Source organism: Panthera pardus, unplaced genomic scaffold (assembly GCF_024362965.1).
Source record: "Panthera pardus isolate Hobbes unplaced genomic scaffold, ASM2436296v1 HiC_scaffold_10, whole genome shotgun sequence".
Taxonomy (NCBI): Eukaryota; Metazoa; Chordata; class Mammalia; order Carnivora; family Felidae; genus Panthera; species Panthera pardus.
Genome location: NW_026526655.1, coordinates 67,072,822 through 67,097,399, shown reverse-complemented (window position 1 = coordinate 67,097,399; position 24,578 = coordinate 67,072,822). Strand labels below are relative to the sequence as shown.

The 24,578-nt window shown below is 35.2% G+C and overlaps 1 protein-coding gene across 4 annotated transcripts in view; it reads right to left on the bottom strand.

Annotated features, from left to right (window-relative positions):
• The window catches only part of SCN3A (sodium voltage-gated channel alpha subunit 3), a 114,683-nt gene that overhangs the window by 65,083 nt on the left and 25,022 nt on the right, over positions 1–24,578 (bottom strand). For 3 of the 4 annotated variants that reach the window (XM_053908095.1, XM_019458069.2, XM_019458075.2), the window contains exons 1-5: positions 9,868–9,972; positions 5,558–5,686; positions 4,815–4,906; positions 3,468–3,740; positions 3,197–3,260 (exon numbers count right to left, since the gene is read on the bottom strand). In XM_053908095.1, the coding sequence (XP_053764070.1) occupies positions 3,197–3,260; positions 3,468–3,740; positions 4,815–4,906; positions 5,558–5,686; positions 9,868–9,947 (638 nt within the window). In that variant the 5' untranslated portion in view covers positions 9,948–9,972. Of the gene's footprint in view, positions 1–3,196; positions 3,261–3,467; positions 3,741–4,814; positions 4,907–5,557; positions 5,687–9,867; positions 9,973–12,802; positions 12,922–18,433; positions 18,748–24,578 lie in introns of those variants that run through there. The other variant, XM_019458056.2, reaches the window with a different exon arrangement.

Sequence of the window (24,578 nt, the reverse complement as noted above, 5' to 3'; positions counted from 1 at the left end):
AGTTGTTTCAGGACTGTTAATCCAAACTAACATGGGAAACAACTTTATTAACTAGAGTACAGGGTTTTTGCCTTTGTCTTACAGACTCCACTCATTTCCAAAGTTGCTTAGATAGGTACTTATTCTCCCACTCCTTCCTTCAGTTTTTTTTTATACATTTTAAATATATTTATATCCCTTTGTCACATTCTGTATTTCAACCAGAGATACCCAAACTGACAAATTATTTTTTTTATTTGCATACAGTGTTAACTCATTGTACTGTAAAGTTCTGTGGGTTTTGACAGATGCTTGTGTTCATCATTACAGAATCATGAAGAAATTTCTCCACCCTAAAAAATTCTACGTGTATCACCCAGTCAACCCACCCCAAACCTTTGAAAATCTGATTTTTTAAATCATTTCTATTGTGATCTTTTCCATAATGTCACGTAATTGGAATCAGACGAATATAGCTTTGTTTATATGGCTTTTTTCATGTATTAATATGCATTTAAGGTTCTCAATGTCTTTTTGTGGCCTGATAGCTCATTTTCTTTTTATCACTGAGTAATATTTCACTGGATGAATACAGCACAGTTATCCATTCACCTGTTAAAGGACATCTTGATTGCTTCCAGTTTTTTGGGTTTTTTTTTAAGTTTATTTATTTTGAGAGAGAGAGAGAGAGAGAGAGCATGTGTGCATGTGTATGAGCAGGGCAGGGGCAGAAAAAGAGGGCGAGAGAGAATCCCAAGCAAGCTCCATGCAGCCTGGAACCTGATATGGAGATCAATGTCATGAACTGTGAGATCGTGACCTGAGCTGAAATCAAAAGTTGGATGCTTAACTGACTAAACCACCCAGGCTTCCCAGTTTCTTGTGATTATGAATACAACTGTTATAAATATTCACATGAATGTTTTTGTGTAGACATAAATTTCAATTTAATTGGCTAAATATCTAGTAGGGCAATTGCTGGATCATATGGTTAGACTGTGTTTATTTCGTAAGAAACTGCCAGATTGTCTCCCAAAGTGGCTGTACTGTTTTGCATTCCCACCAGCGATGAATGACGATTCTTATTGTTCTGCATCCATCTTGTTGTTCTGCAATTTGTATTGCCAGGTTTTTTTGGATTTTTAACCATTCTAATAGGTATATAATATATAGTAGTAACTCATTTTTGTTTTAATTTTCAATTCCCCAATGACAAATGTTGTTTAGCATCTTTATATATCCTTATTAGACTTCTGTATATATTCTTTTATAGGGTGTCCAGATTTTTGCCTGCTTTTAAATTGAGTTATTTGGGTTTTTTGTTGTTGTTGAGTTTTAAGAGTACTTTCTTTGTATATTTTGGATACAAGTCTTTTTTCAGATACATGTTTTGCAAATATTTTCTTCCAATTATAGCTTGTTTTTTCATTCCCTTTATAGTGTCTCTGCAGAGCAGAAATTTTTAATTTTAATTAAGTCCAAATTAATCAATTTGTTCTTTCATGGATTCTGTTATTGGTGTTTAAAACTTATCACTAAATCTGAAGTCATGTAAATTTTATTCTATGCTTTCTTATATACATTTTATGGTTTTGTATTTTACATTTAGGTCTATGATTGATTTTGATTTAGTTCTTGGGTAGGGTGTGAGATCTACACCTAGGTTCATTTCTTTGCATTTGGATTTCCAATTGTTCCAGCACCATTTGTCAAAAAAAACTTTCCTATCTCCATTGCACTGCATTTTCCTCTTTGTCAAAAATTAGTTGACTACATTTGTGTAGGTCTATTTTTGTGTTTTGGGGGGCAGGGTGCTGTCTCTTTTCTGTTTCAGTGATCTGTATATGTATTCTTTCCCAGGTACCATAGTGTCTTGATTACTGTAGTGTTATAGGAAGTCTTGAAATTAGGTAGATTTCTTCAGAATTTTATTTGACAATTAACAATAGTGGCCATCAATTTTACCATATAAATCACCTAATGCATACTAACTACCCAATAAAGAGAAATGATTATTATGGCTTAATAGGGATAAAGTATGTATCATCCAACCTTCTCTAAAGTTTTATCTAGGCTTTTATATTAACAATAATAATAATATTATAAAATAATAATACCTAAAGTGCACTAAATGCTCATGATAGACCAGGTGCTAATCCAAGTACTTTATGTGTACTACTTAATCAATCACCATAACAACCCTAAGAGACAATATTACTTTCCACATTTTAAAAATAAATAAACTCAGATACAGAGAGCTTAGAATATTTTTCCAAAGTCAGGGTTTATAAATGTCAGAATTAGGGTTTGATTCCAAGTATATGTAAACTCTAGAATTCATGCTCTTATTTACTACACTCTCCTAAAAAAAAGGTTAGGAAAAACGTCAGGAAAACAATTCTCCCCCTGTCAACACCATCTCTGAGACTGATACACTTTTTCAATAATGCGCTTAGATATTTATGGCCATACAAGTTTCCCATTTTCTGGGATGACTCAAAATATGTTCTGTGTAAGTTTTGTGGTTTAAGAGTCACTTAATGTTGCTGTCCTTCACTTCTAAAAAAAATTATACCCTGACCTAAAATCACTTTTTAATCCCCTTGGGAAAATATGTTAAGTATGAGAGACCAGCAGGATGACTAAGATATTAAAGTGCCCCTTATTGTAGAATGTGACCAAAAGAACTGTAAGGTATACAGACTCAAACTTGTACATGGCTTTGACATATATCTGTCCCTTGGCTTTTTTGCACATGCTACTTCAAGAACAACCAACTCTCTCAAAAGCAATTTGCCAAATGAGCTTTTGCCCTGAAGATCATGTTATATTCTGGATCTTTTCCAGCCACAGCAAAGCTCATCACATCAACACATACCCATTATCAATCAAAATGTGCTCATATTGTGTTTTCTTCCCTGTATTTATTAAACAGCTCTGATGGGCTTACAGAAAAAACAGACTATGGGTCTTCACACTTTGGGGTAATAATCAGGTACATCTTAACTATGGAATTCTAGGAAAAAAGGTCTTCACCCAGAGGGGTGATTTTAATGGCTGTGAATTTAGAATTAATAGCAATCCAGTAACATAGAGAAGGTACTTCCTAGGTAGGTAGCGCTACTCTTTACAATCTACATGTAAGAATACCCTTGTATTTTTTTTCCTATCTGCTTTTTCTCAAAGTGTTCTACATTTTTTATATGATGTTTCTTACCCTGCATCTGAGCCATTTCCACAGAGTAAAGGGTCCTTTTGTCCATCCAAAACATAAAAGTGACCTGTTAATATAAAGAAGAATTAGCTAATTCATTTCATATCAATCCTACTGACATTAGGAATAAATTAGAGTTTGACTATCAGTTATTTTCAAAGTGGACACAATAAAGTATATTTACAAAGATGGCTTCAACCCCACAGCCTCAACTATTTATAGTTGAAAAATCATTCAGCAACACTCAGGTTAACAATGTAGCAATATTTCTTACTGTCATCTTCAATATAATCCTTCCAGTTAAATGTACTCATTGTTACATTAACAAATATTCCATTTGAATCCATTGTGCCATTAAAGTAGGATGTGGTGTTGGTTTCAAAAGCAGAATCGCTTGGGGGCCATTGCAAGCATTTATTCCGCAGGTTGCCCATGAACAGCTGCAGACCAATTAGAGCAAACACGCTCAGACAGAACACAGTCAAGATCATGACGTCAGAAAGCTTCTTCACGGACTGGATTAAGGCCCCCACAATGGTCTTTAAACCTGAGGAGAGACAACAATAGGTCATCCAAGGAATAGTGTCATAAGCCACAATGTGTATCTTCTTAGTCACACACATTCTCATTTCCCATAAACTGTTGCTTGGCTGTTTAGACACCAGAGCTTAATGGATAGCCAGATGGTTTGGGAAATGGATGAAAAGCAGGTTTTATATATGAATAGTATGCTTTCTGGGGATTTTAAAATGAAAGTGTAAATATCTAGGCAAGAAGCTTTTTTTTTTTTTTTTTTTTTTTTTGCTTATTCATTTATTTTTGAGAGAGAGAGTGTGTGAGCAGGGGAGGGACAGACAGGGAGAGACAAACACACACAGAATCTGAAGCAGGCTCTGAGCTGTCAGCACAGAGCCCAATGTGAGGCTCAAACCCACAAACCGTGAGGTCATGTCCTGGGCCGAAGTTGGATACTTAATTGACTAAGGCACCCAGGCACCCCTAGGCAGGAAGCTTTCTTGCCTGTGGTTTTACATGTTGCCATGAGCACCTAAAGATGAACTTGTAGTTACTTTTCATTTCAGATTTTGTGTTTCATGAGGCTGTCTCCCTCCAACCCATTCTTTATACCAGCCTCCATGTAGCTATAATCAGAGGAGAAAAGAATTGAAAATACTAACAATCCCATGCCAGGTACATGCTGTTCAATAATAATCTTTTCTCCTTTATAAAAGGAGATCTATTTTCAGAATAGACCTGCAGTGCATGGTAAAACCCAAATCAATTAGTAAAGGCATGCTAGCAAAGCTTTTTCCAGATTGTAAAAGAGAAAACTTTACATCATAAATGCAAAAAGGAAGAGAGAGACAGAGAGTGCACACATGTACTAGGGCAGACTAGTACTTTTATAGACACTCATGCAATTCTCCGTTAAACTCAGATGACTTTATAAATAAGTATGTAATTTCTAAAATTTTAGGAACTGAACTGCATGGAAACATCATTTGGCATTCTTGAAGTTGACAAACAAGAATAATAAACAAGTTTAATGTCATAAGTGTGGTTTCAACCTGAATATTACAGTGTATTTAAAGTCCACCCCAGTGTTTAACCTAGCTCTCACCTGGAATGACTGAAATTGTTTTCAGGGCTCGAAGAACTCTGAATGTTCTCAGTGCTGAGACATTGCCCAGGTCCACGAACTCTGTCACATATCTGTAATAGGGAGTTCACACACAACACAATAATACACAAGAAAAGTTGGAGATAAAAGGAGCCTATCGTCTTACACCAGTTTCTTCTTACCTGGAATTACAGAAATAGTTTTCAGAGCTTTCAAGACTCTGAAAGTTTGAAGGGCTGAAACATTGCCTAGGCTTACAAATTCTGTTACATACCTGTAGAATTAAATCAGAGTTACTGATAATTTTGGCAAAGTTTATTCCAAATAAAGAATGAAAGCTGGGTTTGGCATATAGAGCCTCTTGACTTTAACAAATGGAATTGCTACAGAACTCAGAGTGCCTCAGCGGCAGGCTGCTTTATTTCAATGTAATTTTCACTAATATTAACAAGTTTGTTTATAAAAGTTATCAAAATACAGTTGAAGGTGTTAGAGTCAATGCATAACTTCATTTTGATGATGTGGAAGACTCTATGACATGAAAGTAATTCTGTTTATTTGCTCATTTACCAGATATATTTACCTTGCAATATGTATTCTAATGTGTATTCTCAAAACATATGAGGCATATAGTTAATTTGGCTAATAAGAACACTCTACAATTAAAATATGTCACAACAATCTGGTTGATGCTACAACTATTTTCATTCCTTCGAGTTTAACAACTTTTCAAAGATACTCACGCCATCACGATGACACTGAAATCCAGCCAGTTCCATGGATCACGAAGGAATGTAAAATCTTCTAAGCAAAACCCTCTTGCCAAGATTTTTATAAGCGACTCAAAGGTGTAGATTCCAGTGAATGTGTACCTAGGAGAAGCATCCAAACAAAAATTAACAATTTCATTTGAGCTGTAAATATACATATTTTCAACATGGCAAATCTTATCCTTTTGTGGTTTTTAATTTGCTAAAATCTTGTTTCTTATTTCCACTTACAAAGACTTGACTAGTTTAATTAATCTTACAAGCCTGAGTGAAGGGTTAAACTGAAGAGATAATATCTTCTCCCAAAGAATCTGATCTTGTTTAACTCTTTAGATTTTTAGAATAATAGTTTCATGTGTTTTATGCATAATGATCCAGCTTGGCCCTCTAGAGCAACGCTGTTTGACTAAAATATCATATAAGCTACATATGTTGTTTGGAAATTTTTAGTAGCCAAATAAAAAAGTAAGAAAAAACAAGTGAATTTAATTTTCATATTATATTTTATTTCAACCAATATATCTGAAACACTATTATTCTAACAATTAAGAGTAGACAAATTTCAGGTTTCACATGTGGCTAGCGTTTCCCTCATTAGACAATACAGCTCTAGAGGTAAAATTTCTTGGATTTGTTTATTTATAATAAAATATTTCATTCAAATTTATTAATGAATAGAATTATTTTTAGGAATATATCACATGTCTAATCTAGAAAATATGTTTCCCCTTTTTAAGAGTCAGGCATAGGCTTGTAAAACTGTCTCTCTCTCTATGTATATATGTGTGTATATATATATATATATATATATGTATGTATATATGTGTGTGTGTATATATATATAAGAAAATTTTCAATTTATTAGTATTTTATGTATGTGCATTTACACAATTACCAAAATTCACAGATAAACAAAATTTCTGATTCTAACCTTGCATCAGCTACTATTTCTATACAATTGGGACACATCATTTAAATATGCTTAAATTCAAATTTCAGCCTCCAAAATGGTGAAAGATTTTCCATTTACTGTTTGATACAGTGCATTTTTAGCTCTCTTTCCTTTGAGTGTTGACAATATTAAGTTATTTCTGTTTCTTCCAAAAATAGTTGAGAAAGAATACTTGTTTTTCAATATTGTGTTCTTTTAAAAAAGTACGATTTACGATTACCCCTTCAGATTAATTCACCCAAGTCACAAAGATTTGACTTACTTATATTAAAAACAATTATATTTGCCTGCCTACTAGTATTGTATATGTGAATAAAGTTAGGGGAGTTATTTTTGCATTGTTTTCTGCAGAAATTTCTCTCAGATAAGGGAACAAAGAAATAAGAGAAAAATGTATGCAGAGATCTTCATATCAGGTTTTCCTAAGAATATTCCTCCTCCCTTTTAAAATAATTCAGCTTAGTTTTTGAGGAATAAGTGTAATTGCTATATTTACTTATGAAGTAGCTGACCTTATTAGGAAAAGGTATACTTTACAACGCCACGCTTATATTTACTTGTGTTTTAGTTTGGATCTTTGCACATTACACATAACCACCATGACATTTCTGTTCGAAGATAGCTGCCTTGTAAAAAGCCATCAGAGACAGCTCAATGTGTGCTTTATTTATCACATTAATGGTTAATGTCTTATGGTTTATGCTTAGGCAATTCTAAGTTTTCTGCAGATTTACTAGGGGTAAGATGAAAGTCCCTACTCCTATCCCTGTTTTTTAGAAAAGTAAGAAAATTTGTGACATTTGGAGTATATAGTGAGTGTTGATAGCTATTCAAGGAAGAGAGTCCCAGAGCTTAACATCTGAGATAGAGCTTTGCACAGAACAGGTGTTCAGAAGTACCTATTAGCAAACTAGATTGAACAGGGAAGTGAGAATCAAGGGTACCTTGATCTTTCTTGGCTCTGCCCCTACTAGACTCTAATCATGCTGTTGATTCTGTCCATATCACCGAGGTTTTCTCCCATAATTATGACGTCTATAGACCCGCCTCCCTTTTGTAACATGACCTCACTATACAATATGGTTCTCAGCCTATTCTGTGTGTGTCACCTCTTTGTACAGGGACTGTTTATGCTACCAATGTCCTGTTTTCATGTCAGAACTGAGTTATCTTCTTTTTGCTTTGGACTCTGTTAGCTTTGTTTTGTTGGCTGTAACCACTGATTTTGCTTGTTTTCCTGCCTCTTTACTGTCAAGTGAGTAAGGATAAATGATCAGGAAACTTGTGCAAAGTTTTCTCACTGACTGACGAAGTCAAAAACTTTGTGGGGGTAAGACTATTTTCATAATGGATATAGTCACCTCTAAAAAATTACTTTAAAACGAGAGACCTGGGGCACCTGGGTGGCTCGGTCAGTTAAGCATCTGACTTCGGCCCAGGTCATGATCCCACACTTTGTGGGTTTGAGCCTCATGTCAGGCTCTGTGCTGACCGGCTCAGAGCCTGGAGCCTGCTTCAGATGCTGTGTCTCCCTCTGTCTCTGCTCCTCCCTCACTCTGTCTCTCGGTCTCCCAAAAATAAATAAACGTTAAAAAAATTAAATAAATAAATCAATAAATAAAATAAAACGAGAGACCTGCATAGTCAAGTAATAATATTCAAGTGTCCTCTTTGCCTATCTTTTAATAATGTTTTACAGATAAATGAGATTTACACAGGTTTAAATGCTTCAGTAATTTCTGCTAGGAAAAGTACATACAGAATAGTTTTATATAGGTATGTCCATTTGTTAACCCACAGATGATAAATGATAACTAAAAATTCTGTTAAATTGCTTGCTCAACATAAGAACTGGATTCTTTCCTAAAATGATTTCTAGGGAGCATTTCCAAGCTACTACCAAGGAGAAAAAAAAGTCTTTAATGTGTTAGATCACTGACAAATGATGGCTTAGAATAGTGCATTAAATCCTCAAAGAAGCCTACAAAGGCAGAAATAGAAGTGGCAATGTTTGTCATAATAATTTATCTCCTATTGGGTATTATTTTTAAAAATATGACAACAAAAAGAACATACTAAAAACTTCTTTTCACTAAACCTGATCATTGTATTATACCATACATAAATAGCCTACATACCCTAAACACCTTCTGTTTCACTAATTAATGTGTTTCTTTGTCATGAATAATCTCATATGTGACTGATAACTTAGGGAATAATGTTGTTATTATGATGCAAAAATTGTATTAGTTAATGCAAAATTTTCCCCATATTGATGTTTTGAATCAATTAGTGGCATCTTTTTCGTCATACTTAAATAGAACATCCTTAGCATTAAAAGAAGACATTAATACTAATGCAGAAAATTGACCTAAGAGCCTTCTTCAGTGCAAGCAGAGGCTAGTTTAACATGCCCCAAAACTATTGTGCTTACACCTCTCCCTTTGTATTAAAATAATGAATCAAATGTTTAATTTGAAGACATGATAGAAATGTCCCCAGGGTCTTCATCTTAAAAGAAAAAGGACAAGGCCTGGGGTCTGAGACTGCAAAGGAGTTGTTGGCTATGACTTTGGGTACAAACATCTACAGACGTTTAACTAGGCCAGTATTTTTTTTATTGGGATTGTTACTGCTTTTATTAGTGTTCTAATCACAAAATCTCATAAGTTTGAATGATCTGCTCTTAATCATGTTTTCCCCTAAAGCCCTATTATTTTTTTTTGAGCTCTGATTTTGTAGAGACATTTTGTTTCTTTTATGGAAGACATCTATGGTGTTTTAGCACACATGCTGTGTCTAAATAAACTACATATCTGACTGTAACTAAACATCTAAGCTACTTTCCTAAATATAATGATATATAACCATGATACCTAATATAATATATAATGCTAAACACCTAAATTTGTTTTACGAAAATATAGCAATAATAGTAATACACTAGAATACAATAATTTTATTCATATTACTCAGATGGTCATTGTTTTTTATCTAAAATACATAACTATACTTTTATGCTAAATGACTGGTTTAGTACAGCTAATTGTACAGCTCGATGACTGGTTTAGTCCAGCTAATGTGTACTATTTATAACCTTTCTTAAACAGGTACTGTCATGAATTTGTTGGGAAAAAATACTTACCTTATAGAAGAAAAACTCCCCTAAAGAACTTCCCTTTTCTTCTTTCATGTTATGGAAATAACTTTTTCTTAGAAGCTTTTAGCCTGACTCCAAAAAGTGGGAAACTTAAGTCAGACGATAATCATAAGGAGACTGTGAGAGAATTTGATTGTGCATTTCTCATTCCAAGAAGTCATTCCTACTTACTCTACATTCTTCGTCCAGTCTGGAGGGTTACTCAAGGTCATAAATACACAGTTGGTCAAAATAGTGCACATGATAAGCATGCTGAATAATGTAGATTATAGTTAAGGAATAAATGCTAGTATATTATCACGGCCATTTACAAATGATCAAATACCAAAAAAAAAATCATCAACAAAGTTACCTGTGAAATTAGTCTTACTTATTTGTTTTAAAGCAATGGCAAAAATCATAGTAGTAAAGTATTAAAATAAAATAAGAAGAAATTGTAAAGCCTGTCATACATCCTGAGTCTACTCCTTTTCACTTTTCTCACAAAACCGAATTTAATAGAGATATGTATTTGAAGCAATGGGAATTTTACATCCCAAGCAATTATGTGAAATAGAACTGCAAGGGGAAATGACTGTTCTTTACTAAGTTCACAGTAAAAAAGTATAAGAAGTCTGACTTTGATTATATCTGAAGTTGTACTTCAGATTGTACTTCAGATATAATTTAAAGTCACCACTAACTGACAAAACATTAATGGGTACAATATAAAAACCCTAGGAATGTATAGCCCAGTATATTCAACAATGACACTGATTGAGCATTCTACTGTAATTAGGTACTCTTAATCATCTTATTAGTCTCATTCTTTTAGTGTTTATAACATAAGAATAAAGGAATAGATCATTTTTTGCTGGTAAGTTAATATTGTTTTCTAATTTTTGATTTCACTCTAGACCTGTGGGGGGACTTCATAGGTCATGTAGTTATCTTCCTGTATCTAGTCCACACCATACCAAAACAGATATAGTATTTTGAAAACTTCCTGAGAATTAGCTGTAATTAATTTCTCTTAAGATCTCAATCAGACTTCACTCTAAGGAAAATTATGATTATTTGGGGGTAAATCTTTTATTTAAAAATATAAATACTTTCTAATATGAATCCATAGAATGAAAATAATTCAAATGAACCTCAAAAAATTATCAGTCCTGTCTGTCCTGTCTCTAGGTTAATCAGTCTTTTGTCTCTCTTTTAGTTTTCAGAAGGCCATTTTGAATCTGTCTATATAAAATGCCCATTCTTGATTAGAGAGCTAAAGTGAGATAGGAAACCATTAAAATCCTAGAGGAAAACATAGGCAGTGATCTCTTTGACATCCGCTGGAGCAGTGTCTTACAAGATATGCCTCCTGAGGCAAGGCAAACAAAAGCAAAACTAAACTATTGGTACTTGATCAAAATGAAATACTTCTGCATAGTGAAGGAAATAATCAACAAAACTAAAAGGCAACCTATGGAATAGATTATATTTGCAAATGACACATTGGATAAAGGGTTAGTATCCAACATCTATAATGAAATTATCAAACTCAACACTCAAAAAACAAATAATCCAATTTAAAAAATGGGCAGAAGACAAGAATAGACATTTTTTCCAAAAAAGACATCCAGATGGCTAACAGACACATGAAAAGACTCTCAACATCACTCATCATCAGGGAAATACAAATCAAAACTCCAATGAGATATCACCTCACACCCGTCAGAATGGCTAAAATTAACAATACAAGAAACCACAGGTGTTGGCAAGGATGTGGAGAAAGGGGAACCCTCTTACACTGTTGGTAAGAATGCAAAGTGGTACAGCCACTCTGGAAAACAGTATGGAGGTTCTGCAAAAGAACTCTCCTAGAGTAAGAGTAGAACTACCCTACAATCCAGCAATTGCATTCCTAGGTATTTACCCAAAGGACACAAAAAATATAATGGGAAGGGATACATACACCCCAATGTTTATAGCAGCATTATCTACAATGGCCAAATTGTGGAAAGAGCCCAAATGTTCATCAACTGATGAATGGATATAGAAGTGTGGTGTGTATATATACATAGACATACACATGTACATGTACATATACATATACACACACATAATGGAATATTTCTCAGCCATAAAAAAGAATGAAATCTTGCTATTTGCAATGATGTGGATGGAACTAGAGAATATGATGCTAAGTGAAATAAGTCAGCCAGAGAAAGACAAATACCATATAATTCCAGTCATGTGTGGAATTTAAGAAACAAAACTATCATGGGGCTAAAAGAGACAAACCAAGAAACAGACTCTTAACCTACAGAGAAAAACTATTGGTTACCAGAGAGGAGGTGGGTAGGGGAATGGGTTAAACAGGTGATGGGGATTAAGGCATGCACTTGTGATGAGCACCAGGTGTTATATGGAAGCATTGAATCACTAAATTGTACACCTGATACTAAAATTACACTGTATGTTAACTAACTGGAATTTAAATAAAAATCAATGCCCATTCTTGAACACAGCCTCTGAATACCTATTTTATCATTACCTATTTGAGAATACTTTTGAAGTCCACAGCTATTCTGTCCTTTTTTGTGTACTTTTTGACTATCATTGTAAGTAGTCCTAAATTCAGTGATATTTAAATATATACTATCAGATATATAGGCACATAGTAGTTTAACAAATATTTAGTGAAGGAGGATGGACAGACCCAGGTGCTGAAGATATAGAACCAGTTAGGGCATAAAAGTTTGAACATTGGTAATACAGATCATGTTTCTTTAGCAGTGGTTATGTATGGTCTAATTGAGGTTAATAAAAGTGTTAAGTAGCTTTGCTGTTATTCCTTCTACACAGTGCGTTTCATTTACACATTTATTATCATCATTCATTTTTTTACTTCTAGAATCGTAGTAGTAATTCTATGGTAATCTTTTTATAAATAGCAGAAAATCAATGAGAACAGGTTAAATAACAATGTCACCATTAATCTCAAAATAATTATATATATATAACATATAAAGGAATATATATAAAATATAAATATATAAAATATATTCATATACATATGAATGACATTTTCTTTAAAATCAACCGTAGGCATTCAGTCACATGAAAAGGATATGAATGTACCAAAATCTTAATAGCAATTTTCCTAACAGGGTTTAGCGGAGTTAAAATATACAAGGCAGAGGTGGCACTGAATCGGAAAATTGCCTTCCCTTTATTCAATACTATAAAAGTCTGAAAAAGAAAATATGAAAAAAAAGTCACTAGATTAGACATGTGGTTTATTTGGAGAGTTTACACACATGAAGAACTTTTTACCTGATTTGTTTGTTCAAACCTGTTTGTTTAAACAAGTTGGTATATCATAACTATAAACACATTATATGTTTCTCCCTTAATATATAGCTACAAGTAAACATATGATTTACTACTACCTAATTTGTCTCTAAGGTTTCAACTTTCTGATACAAACTAATGATCCTACACAGATTTTTTTTTTTTTTATCAAGTTGTAACTTTACAGATTCCAACTTTATTTAAAGCTTACCATCTGTCTCCAGCTTTGGTAACTTTTCAGATTATTCTGTACATATTGCTACTAAAATAATCTTTTATTTTAATTATTTCAAGTCTTTGAACTCTAAAGCTTATGAAGCCTTTGTATTTTCCCTGTGGTAGTTGTCCTATTTTAAGATGTTTAAACAGGCTGAATAACCTGGTTTTGCTGATTCTATAGATCTGCTGGTAATACTGAGAAGGGACAGCTGCATAGAGAATTAGGCTTAAAGACATCATTTCAAAGGGCATTCCATAGCTAAAATCCTATGACTTGAAACCTATAATCATCAACTTAGCATTTAAGCTATGCTACCCGGTGATTACCTACCACATCTCTCTAAGATCATTTACTTTTTACCACCAAGGCATCTCTGCTCCAACCAAATCAGTCCACTTGTCAATCCCGCTCACAGCCTGTCAGCTTCTCCTTCTGATTCTGGAAATGAGTGTCATAAAATCCTAGAGGAAGGAGGTACCTGTGAGGTCATCTAATACAAACTCCCCCCATTTGGGGTCCGTAACAAGCCTGTCAGTGAGGTCCCATCCACTATTATTTCAAAGGTTCTTAGTCCTGTCTGCATATTAGAATCTCCGTAGGTGATTTTAAAATTGCCAATATTTGAGTTCTACTCAAAACCAAATGAATCAGAATTTCTAAAGGATGGGCATAGACATGGGATTTTTTTAAGTTTCCTCAGGCAATTCTAATATGCAGCCAGGGTTGAAAAGCCCTACCCTCAGAAAATGTCCTCAGCTATCAAAGTCACCTCCTTCATCATGTCTTTCCAGATAAATCACTGCCTTCTGATGGCTCCCTAATTGTTTCCCTTTACCAGTAAGTCTTAGTGTATTAATTTGCACACATTGGCATGTTGCTTGTAATTATAGTCAAGTAGCAGTTTACATGTAGGGTTCATTCCACTGAGGACTAGGTTAGAAGTTGTTATAAACTATTGAGCATAAAAAGCCTGTAATCTACTTTTTCTCCATTTTTTTCCACAGTATTTAATAGTGTGGTTTGTACATAAATACTTGTTTTAATTAAATGCAGGCTTACCTTTAAGATGTCATTTACCTTTAAGACATCTATATATCCATTTGCTTAATAATATGTTTTTACTCTTTAAGAGCTGTATCCCATACAATCATGTTCACTGACAACACGGTAGTGTTTGAATAGGTAGAGAGAAATATTTATATTGTGAGTATTAAAGGCAAAGAAAACAATTTCTGTGTACATTGCCCTATTGTATTCAAGACCATGGAGTCAAGCATTACCTAACCAACCATTTTCCATGAACTGCAATCTATAAATTTGAACAATTGTATAAGAAGGACAAGGAAACTTCTTTCTAGCATTGAGATCATCCACACAGGACAGTGGACATTGAGAAAACTGCCCTTCAAGCACAAATGCATTAAAAGATTTTCTTGATTTTACAGGATTAGGTTATTTACATTTCAAACAATCTAGATCTATTTAGACATTCAATAACATGTAGAGTTCACCATAATTTAAAGTGCATTTACTTATGCTTTTGTGGAACAATTGCCATGAAAAAACAGTTAACACTTGTAACATTAGGAGGGGAATTTATTTTGAAAATCTCCAAAAACAGAGTGACAGGAATGAACTGTCCCTTTAAACATGGAATCCTCTGCTCCCCTGAAAGATTAGCCTCTGTGGTAGTAACGGGATTAAAAATGACATGCCAAGGGCATCTTCAGTGAATTTACAGGTTCTGGAACACAGCAGGCCTTAAGGACACAATTTCAGTTTATTTCTGGGGGAACAACACCTGGTATAAAACCTGAGTTCTGAGAAATGAAGAATAAAATACTACTATCCTATATAGTGAAATAATTACAAGGAAGACGTTTGAAATTTGGGGCTCTGATGTTATTGAGAGATGTAGCTAAACTGAAAATTATTTGAGTGACAGATAATTGGAAGAGGAGTAGATAGTGTCAACTCCAGAATCTGGTTTGCAAGTAATGATAAATAATGATGTGGCTAAAAGACAATTACTGCATATTGCCACTAAGATGATGAAGGTAATAGCTGAAAGCGCGTCAAACCGGTTATTGTTCACTCTGGAATGCTACTTGCTTTTTCAGAGATAAATATACATCATATAGGTTCACTAAAATTTTTACTACTTGAGGCAAGAGTAAGCTTTCCATCTCTAAGTAGGACAACTTCAATCAGAGAATTCAAAAAGTTATACAAGCAGTTTTTAACATTATCTTTCATTTTATCAATAAATACCATATATAGCTTTGCTTAGTACTTAAGAGCTCTGACTGCTGGTTCAATCCCAGAATCGACCTCTTATGGAGTATAACTTGGGCAAAGTTACGTAACCTCTCTGGGGTTAACCCATGTGTAACACTTAACACTAACACTTAACCCATGTGTAAAATGAGGCCAATGGTACCTGCCTTGTTGGTTCTTGAATAATAAATGAATTCTGCCACCTAAACACCCAAACAGTGCCTGAAATCCACACCTATTTTGTCTGAGCACATTATTAGCTATCATTATTATCACTGTCACTATTCTTATTACCTGGCCAACTTAAATACCATTAAAATGCATTGTGATGTGGCTCATCTGATTATCTGATTAAATTAGGCATGCAAAATATATCATTAATTAATGGCAACAAACTGTTACATAATGCTTTACGATTTTAAAATGCCTTTCACCTGCATTATTCATATAATTAACATAAACTTCATACCATATTCTTAAATTCCAGAACTTCTCCATTAGCTTTTTACATTAGCTTCTTTTATCCTAACAATCACGAACTACCATCTTTTTCAATAGCATCACCTAAGTCTTCATTTTTCTAGATACTTCATAAAGAAAAGCAGTGCACCCACAGTAAAGAGTAAATAGATGTCTCCTGAGATGGGTCATGGCCACCATGAGTAAATCAAGGTCCAAATCTGGTTCTCAGACAGGGAGGCAGTAAGAACTGACTTTGTTAGCACACAGAGAACAATTCTGTTTCTTGGCAGCAGACTCACATTAACCAAGCTTAAGAGCATGACATACAAAATCAGAATGCAAATCTATTTATTTACAACAAGATTTATTTCTGTCACGTGGACTGAAATAATTGTAATGGCATAACCAGCATACTCTTTCCTTTCAAGCAGATCTATGGGAAGACAAATTCTAGTAAGAAGGTTCTTTGCTGAGTCAACTTAAGTCAACTTAATCAAATGCAGAATGTTTAATGCCTCCTCTGTTCAGTAGCCTCGTGTAGCCCCTCTGCAATGAAATGGACTTGATTTCAGGAGGAAAATGCTTTCAGATCTGTCTCCCTTGAAAAATGCCAGTGTTTGTCTCTGTTATTTTCCCCATCCTTTAATCTTACCAATTTCCTTCCTTAAGAACACTTCCTTTCTTTAAGTAGCAAATACTTTTAACCATGTCAGAGTAAGCATTCCCCTGTCTCTTGAAGATATCTTTTAAAATATATACTTTGAATCAGTAATTTTAAGGACAATTTTATTATAGTTTCTTGGGGGATGCCTCACTTATCATTGTGTATAATAATACAGTAACTAAATTTCAAATTTTTCTTTAGTGCTTCTGTAGTAAAGTTCTGGAATAAATTACTTTTAAAAATATATGAATCTATATTGAATGCCACCTTTCATGAGACTAATTTCAAAGGAAAAAGAAGGGCCATGCTTAGCTATTTAAATTTGTTTGATGATTTATAGAAAACATTTTAAAACTTGCTACTCAAAGTGTGGCCCATGCATTAGCAGCAAGAATCTCACTCGAGGACTTATTAGAGATGTAGATCTCTAGACTCCTCTCAGACCTGTGGAGTCAGAATCTATATCTTAACAGGATCCTCAGATAATGTGTATAAACATGCAAGTTTGAGAAACCCTTCTTTAGAGCAATAGGGCTAGCTCCACGATTGGATGGTTAACTGCCAGGCTCTTTAACATCACTGATCTTCTCTGTTTAAATTGTGTACTGCTTAGAGAATGCAATTTCCTTAGCCATTCCTTTTAAAAGGACTGGCTCTAATTAATAAAGGTGTTTAAAACCTTTTTAAATCCACAAACCATCAATTCATGGTGATATCTATTTATCTCTATTTTCTACACATACCTGTTTTTATTCTTATGAATGTGAAATATAAATTGTGGTTATAAAATGCCAAAATACCCAATTACATCATGCAGAATCTATAATCTATTAAAAAATATTTACTATAAACTCTGCAAAGCTGGTTATATTCAAAAACTATTTTATTCTGACAGAATTTTGTGGTTATTATAGCTTTAGGAAGGCATAGTCATAACTTGATTTAAATCATATGTAGATAGAGAAAACTTGAGTATTTTGTTTTTGTCTTCTGTTTTTGACATTTTTTTCACAGACTGATGTTTTAACAATAAGTAATTATGACTGTGCTTGTCAATGTATTCTCTTCCTATAGGAGGATGCTAAATAAAAATATTACCCTCTGGGGGTGCTTGTGTGGCTCAGTCGGTTAAGCGTCCAGCTTCAGCTCAGGTCATGGTCTCACCATTTGTGAGTTCAAGCCCCACATCGGGCTCTGCTCTGACAGCTCAGAGCCTGGAGCCTGCTTCAGATTCTGTGCCTCATTCTCTCTCTGCCACCCCCCCCCCCCACACACACACATGTGCTCTGTCTCTCTCTGTCACTCAAAAATAAATAACTGTAAAAAAAATTTTTTAATACCCTCTAGAGTACAAATCTATTGTGAGGAAACCTCAAGCTAATTAAAAACTAAAAAATAAGAAGTACGTATGCCCACAACTCTTCTTTGGCATGGCTGTTCTTCTGTTCTCTACCATGTGCTTAAGTATGTCAGTAATAACAGATATTTTGCTTTGTTGGTGTCAGTTTTAATTCTGACTATCTCAGTTACTGTGAAATTGTAGAAATTGTTCGCCTCTCATATCTCTTCACTGTAGCCAAATCTTGACTTCATTTCTTGTAAATATTTCTGCTTATACTGTGCCTAAAAGTAAGTGGAAATAAAAAGTATAAACTCTCTAAAGGTAGAAAACTTCTGATGCAGTATGTGTATGAGCCAGGAAAAAGTATATTAAAGTTAAGTGTTTAATTGAAGACTTAACTTTGAAAATATCACTTAACTTTAAAATCAATAACATCAACACTCACCTTCTTACTGATATAGTACGGGTCCAGGTCCTCCAGAGGCTCTGACACCATCTCTGGAGGGATGTCTCCATAAATAAACGGAAGGTTCTTTCCAGCTTCCAAGTCACTGTTTGGCTTTGGTTTGTTCTCGTCATCATTGTCTTGTTCTCTCTTGGGCTTTTGGGCTTTCTCTTCTGCAGCACGTTTTTCGATAGCAGCAAGAGATTCTCTAGTAAAAAGGCGGAAGCTTTCAGGCCCCGGGGGTACCAGCAGTGCCTGTGCCATCTTTTCATCCTGCACATTTAATGACGTTTAGCTTCTTGCATAAGAATTGCCTGCAAAAAAAAAAAAAAAAAAAAAAAAATGCATGAGAGGAAAGCCAGTGAATGAGACGGATTGAGAAAATCAACCAAGATGTCATTTAATGTTTCTTCTAGTAACTTTTTTGCTAGTATATTAATAAATGAACATTATTTTTGGTGAAAAGCTCTTTTCTTCTTCAATACGCATGTTGCTCTTTTCTGCATGTTGTTTCAGCATAAACATTTTACAGTGTCCCTTTGAGGATTCTTCTAGTAACTTTTTAAAAGTATAAACATTAATAGTGCTTTTAGGGGCGCCTGGGTGGCTCAGCCGGTTAAGTGGCCGACTTCGGCTCAGGTCACGATCTCGCGGTCCGTGAGTTCGAGCCCCGCGTCGGGCTCTGTGCTGACCACTCAGAGCCTGGAGCCTGTTTCAGATTCTGTGTCTCCCTCTCTCTCTGTCCCTCCCCTGTTCATGCTCTGTCTCAAAAATAAATAAACGTTAAAAAAAATTAAAAAAAAAATAGTGCTTTTAGTGCTGCACTACAAATTTTAACCTGGAAGCATCATTATCCAATCTAATTTTCAATAAGCCAAGTATATAGGTCTGTCAAAGTCGGGTCAGAGACTTTTGAGCCAAAATATAGTATACATTTGGTGAAGAGAATAATGTCATTGATGCTTGTCAGTAAAACTACTTAAGGACCCATCATTTCTTTCCCTGCTCCTTTTATCACATCATACTGATTCCAAATAAAGAAACACAGTAGTATATGCCTGACTTATAAAATCTCAGGATAGGAAAAGAAGTTTTGCCTAATCCAACCACTGTTCTGGTTATCAGCATCATTATCATTGACCATGGGTTCTCCAAAGTTTGACCATCAGCAGCGACAGAGAAATCAAAACTTCTCTCTCAACTTTCACCTTGGATCCTTCTGAAGCATCTTCTGAGGCAAGGCGGAATATATTTCATTTTCTAGTCTGCTGTTATTCAATTATTCCAAGACACTTTTCGTATTCTTTCTGAATCTTCCATTTGATGTAGTACTTGGAAGCATGGACTATGGAGCTAGACTCTGTTCTTAACCCTGGCTCTGCCATTTATGAGCCACATGACTTTGCAAAATGTAAGCCCTCAGTTCTTCAGTCTCCACTTATAAAATGGGGAAGCTATGAGAAATGACCTCCCAGATTATGGTAACGAGTAAATGAATTAATTTACATTAAGTGTCTAGACTGTTCTGGAATTAGTCAGCGCTGTGTTGGTGTCAACCATCGTAATATAATTATCTTTCATTCCTTGTAGCTGTGTCCTCTGTTGTGGTTTCAAGCATCCTCACACTTCCAGGCATTTCCCTTAAGTGAGGTCCTGATTTGGTGGAACCACAACTGACCACAGAGCTCCAAGAGTGGACCAGAAAGTACAGGGCCATATTCACATGCCATGCAACTGGCTAGGATTAGAAAGGAGAAGAAAGCAGACATGTGGAGTGACCCTGATCAATTTTCCAGGGAAGGTTAAAAAAAATTCTGCTACAAGTGTGACAGAACGGTCAAAAATACTAGAAATCAGCTACATATATTGTGAAACATAAGTTAATAGCTATTTTATTTTGCATCATGTCAAAAATCACATTTAAAAAACCTAGAAAATAGAAACAATAAACAAACTTCAATGAGCACATCAGTCATCTTATAAAACAATCTACAACCATGGCATTGGGGTAATCATCAGAGTCGTCTGACATTTTTTCTAGCCCAACCACCTACCCCATTTCTGCCCCTGCATTTACTCTAGTCTCCATAGTCATTTATCCCTAAATGGCCTTCTAATTCTTAGCTGTTTGTGGCATGTATATACTGAGCTTACAGACAATAAGAAACTCCAGATCTTATAGTAACATAAGAAAAATGATATAGATTAAAAATGACTATAGATTATTACATATGGTTTTTTGGGGGTTTATATCTGAATTCCTAGTGCCCTGGTCTGTTCTAATGAGTTAAGTATTTTTAATAGCTTTTTCTTTTCTTTTTTTTTAATGTTTATTTATTTTTGAGAGAGAGAGAGAGAGGGAGACACAGAATCCGAAGGAGGCTCCAGGCTCTGAGCTATTAGCACAGAGCACAATGCAAGGCTTGAACCCACAGACCGTGAGATGATGGCCTGAGCCGAAGTCGGACACTCAGGCACCCCAATAGCTGTGTCCTTTCATTTAACTAGTATTTATAATATGACATTGTTATATTTTCTGCTACTATGAAGGTATATTCTAAGTAAGTTAAAAAAAATATCAGATGTCAAAAGCTGTGCCATTTTCCTTACTAGTTCTGAAAAAGAATTTCTGGTTTGTGGTGGGACTGGGATTTTTGTTTTGTTTTGTTTGTCATCGAGTAGCATATGAATTAGAAATTTTGAGAATAGTTATTCTATTTTAGTCAAAAATTAATCACCTGTTTATTTTGTGCCTTCTAACTTCACGACACATGGCACAAAGTAGAATTAAAGTTTTTTTGCCATTTTATGTTCATTTTGACCTACACATGGCCAATCCAGTGCTAAGCTGTTATAGAATAATCACCTTAATACTTTTGAATGTGGAAGGAGTTTGTGCATTAACTGCAAGCCTTAAATACCCAGAGATGTGTAATCCATCTATCTCTCATCACCTTTCATGAACTAAATGGATAAGATGTTTACCAAGTGCTAAATGAAAATGAAACAGCATGACAAAGATATCTTAAGACATTTCTATGAAGCATGGCTGCTTTCTTAGGGAAGAAGAAAGTTTACTATTGTATTTGAGAGTTTAGTTAAACTAATTTTCGTTTCTTTATTAACAATGGAATGAAAAGCATGCAGCAGTTAGAATCCTGAGTTCTGGGTCTGTACTGAGCCTAACAATTTGTTTATGACATGTAACTTCCCTTAACCTCACTGTCATTGAAACACTTTACCATATATGTGGCAACACTTTGCCACAAAGAAATAACCACTTATACTCATTTAATTGAAATTTCCTGGTTCCTAGGTTTTAAAATGAAATTAGGTTAAAAATATCTAATGTGGAGGGGCGCCTGGGTGGCTCAGTCGGTTGAGCTTCTGACTTCAGCTCAGGTCACGATCTGACTGTCCGTGAGTTCGAGCCCGCGTCGGACTCTTTGCTGACAGCTCGGAGCCTGGAGCCTGTTTCAGATTCTGTGCCTCCCTCTCTCTTTGACCTTCCCCCGTTCATGCTCTGTCTCTCTCTGTCTCAAAAATAAGTAAACATTAACATTTTTAAAAAATATCTAATGTAGAAATATTTCAATAATCTGTACAGATTACTTTGATTTCTCTGAGATGACGTGGAACAGGGTACCATCACAAAATCGTAAACACATATTTAAACAAATTATTCTTTACCTTCCTGTTTGCAAGGACTAGCACAACGAATGTGAGTCTTGGCCAAAAGAAAGTAACAAAGTCTCTTTGAAACTGCCACACTATTGTTTCTAAATCCTGAGAACATAGATCAGTTCCAGACTCAAGGCTTTTCCTTGAGTAGGGTTTGCCCAATATTTGGATAGGTTGAGACATTAAAAATCATAGCGAGGGGAGATTCCTTCTCATGGCTTCTCCTGCAGCTTTGCTGTTTAGAAACCTCTCATAGTTCTAAAGCAGTTCGATTTTAAGTTTTTTTCCTCTTCCCTCTTGTTCTTTGTGAGCCAATTATATAGACCTCTTACATAATTTTACATTTCCATTAGAGCAGACTTTTAAAAATTAATTCCTACTGATGCCTTGGTGTGGGATATATATTATTAATGAATATATGTGCATTATAATTTATTAAAATATATCAAATTTAATATGCCAAATTTTCTCTAGAACTGTCCTTGCAAGGACAAAAAAGATTAAAAAAAAAAAAAAAAAAAAAGACCTGAGGAGATGATCTCTTTGACTAAAAACCAAAGTGTGTGTGTGAATGTGTGTGAGTAAACCAAATGCATCTCTGTTAATCAATAAAAATATTGTAGTTTCCAAAATCCTATTCTAGGGATGGACCACAGAATTTATAGCCTGGAAGGATTAGGATCATTTATGCAAGAAATATTTATTGAGAGACTACTATGTGTCAACACTATGTTTGGACTAGGCACCCATGGTCCTTACTCTTAAGAAGCTGACAGTCCAGGGGAGCCTGGGTGGCTCAGTCGGTTGAGCATCTGACTTCAGGTCAGATCATGATCTCGCCTTGGTGAGTTCGAGCCCTGCATTGGGCTCTGTGCTGACAGCTCAGAGCCTGGAGCCTGCTTCAGATTCTGTGTCTCCCTCTCTCTCTGCCCTTCCCCTGCTCATTCTCTGTTTCTCTGTCTCAAAAATAAATAAACATAAAAAAAAGCTGCCAGTCCAGTGTGAGAGATGTTTACACAAATAATTATAATACCATTGTACATATATGACTGGTTATTGTCTGAGCTCCATAAATGGGAGCAATTTATTCTGCCCAGGCAAGGGTGAGGAGGCTTATGGTTCAGAGAAGTTTTCCTGAGAAAGTTTTATAGACTAATTGTGATTTGACCAACTGGCATGGTGGTGGTAGTTGGAGGAAAGTTGGTAGGAAGACAAATCAGTAGAGATAGTATGTGAATGGGCCCAGAAATAAGAAAAAGCAGGGAGAGCTTTGGAAGAACTAAGAAGTTCATTACTAAGAAGAAGTTCATTACTAAGCACTAAGAAGTTCATAGAGACCAACCTGCTCAAAAGAAAGTGGTTAGAGCAAGGCTGAAACGCTGTCAGGATATAAATCACAAAAGGTCTTGTACAGCATGCTGAGGTAAACCATGGATGGGGAGTGATGGGATTGATTTGAAGATTAGAAAGATAGTGGCAGGATAAAGGACAGACAGGTGGGGGTGATCCTAGAACAATGGTTTTCAAACATTTTGATTTCAGGATCCTTTTTTTTTTAGGTTTATTTATTTATTTTGAGAGAGAGACAGAGCACAAGTGGGGAGGAAAAGAGAGAGAGAAAGAGAGAGAGAGGGAGAGAGAGAGAAAGAGAGAGAGAATCCCAAGGAGGCTCCACACTGTCAAGTTTACGGCCCGATGAGGGGCTCAGACTCACAAACCAAGAGATAATAACCTGAGCCAAAATCAAGAGTCAGAGGCTTAACCAACTGAGCCATGCAGGCGCTCCCTTTTAGACTCCTAAAATTATTGATGATATCGGGGCACCTGGGTGGCTCAGTCGGCTGAGCATCTGACGTCAGCTCAGGTCATGATCTTGGGGTTGATGAGTTTGAGCCCCGCGTTGGGCTCTATGCTGATAGCTCGGAGTCTGGAGCCTATTTTGGATTCTGTGTCTCCCTCTCTCCCTGCCCCTCCCCCACTAGCATTCTGTCTCTTTCTCTCTGAAAAATAAATAAACATTAAAAAAAATTACTGATGATATCAAAGAGCTTTTGTTTATGGGGGGCTTATCTATTCATATTTATCATATTAAAAATTAAGATTTAAAAACTTTTATTAACTTAATAATGACAAGCCCTTGTGTGTTTACATACAAAACACATTTTTAATAAAAAATAACTATGCTATCCCAGATGAAAAAAAAAATGGTGTGAGAAAAAGGAATTTATTTTTTTATTTTATTAAAAAAATTTTTTTAATGTCAATTTTTATTTTTGAGAGAGAGAGAGAGATTCAGAGAAAGAAGGAGATAGAGAATCTGAAGCAGGCTCCAGGCTCTGAGCTGTCAGCACAGAGTCCGACATGGGGCTCGAACCCACGAACCATGAGATCATGACCTGAGCTGAAGTCGGACACTTAACCGACTGAGCCACCAAGGTGCCCCAGGAATTTATTTTAAATTTGG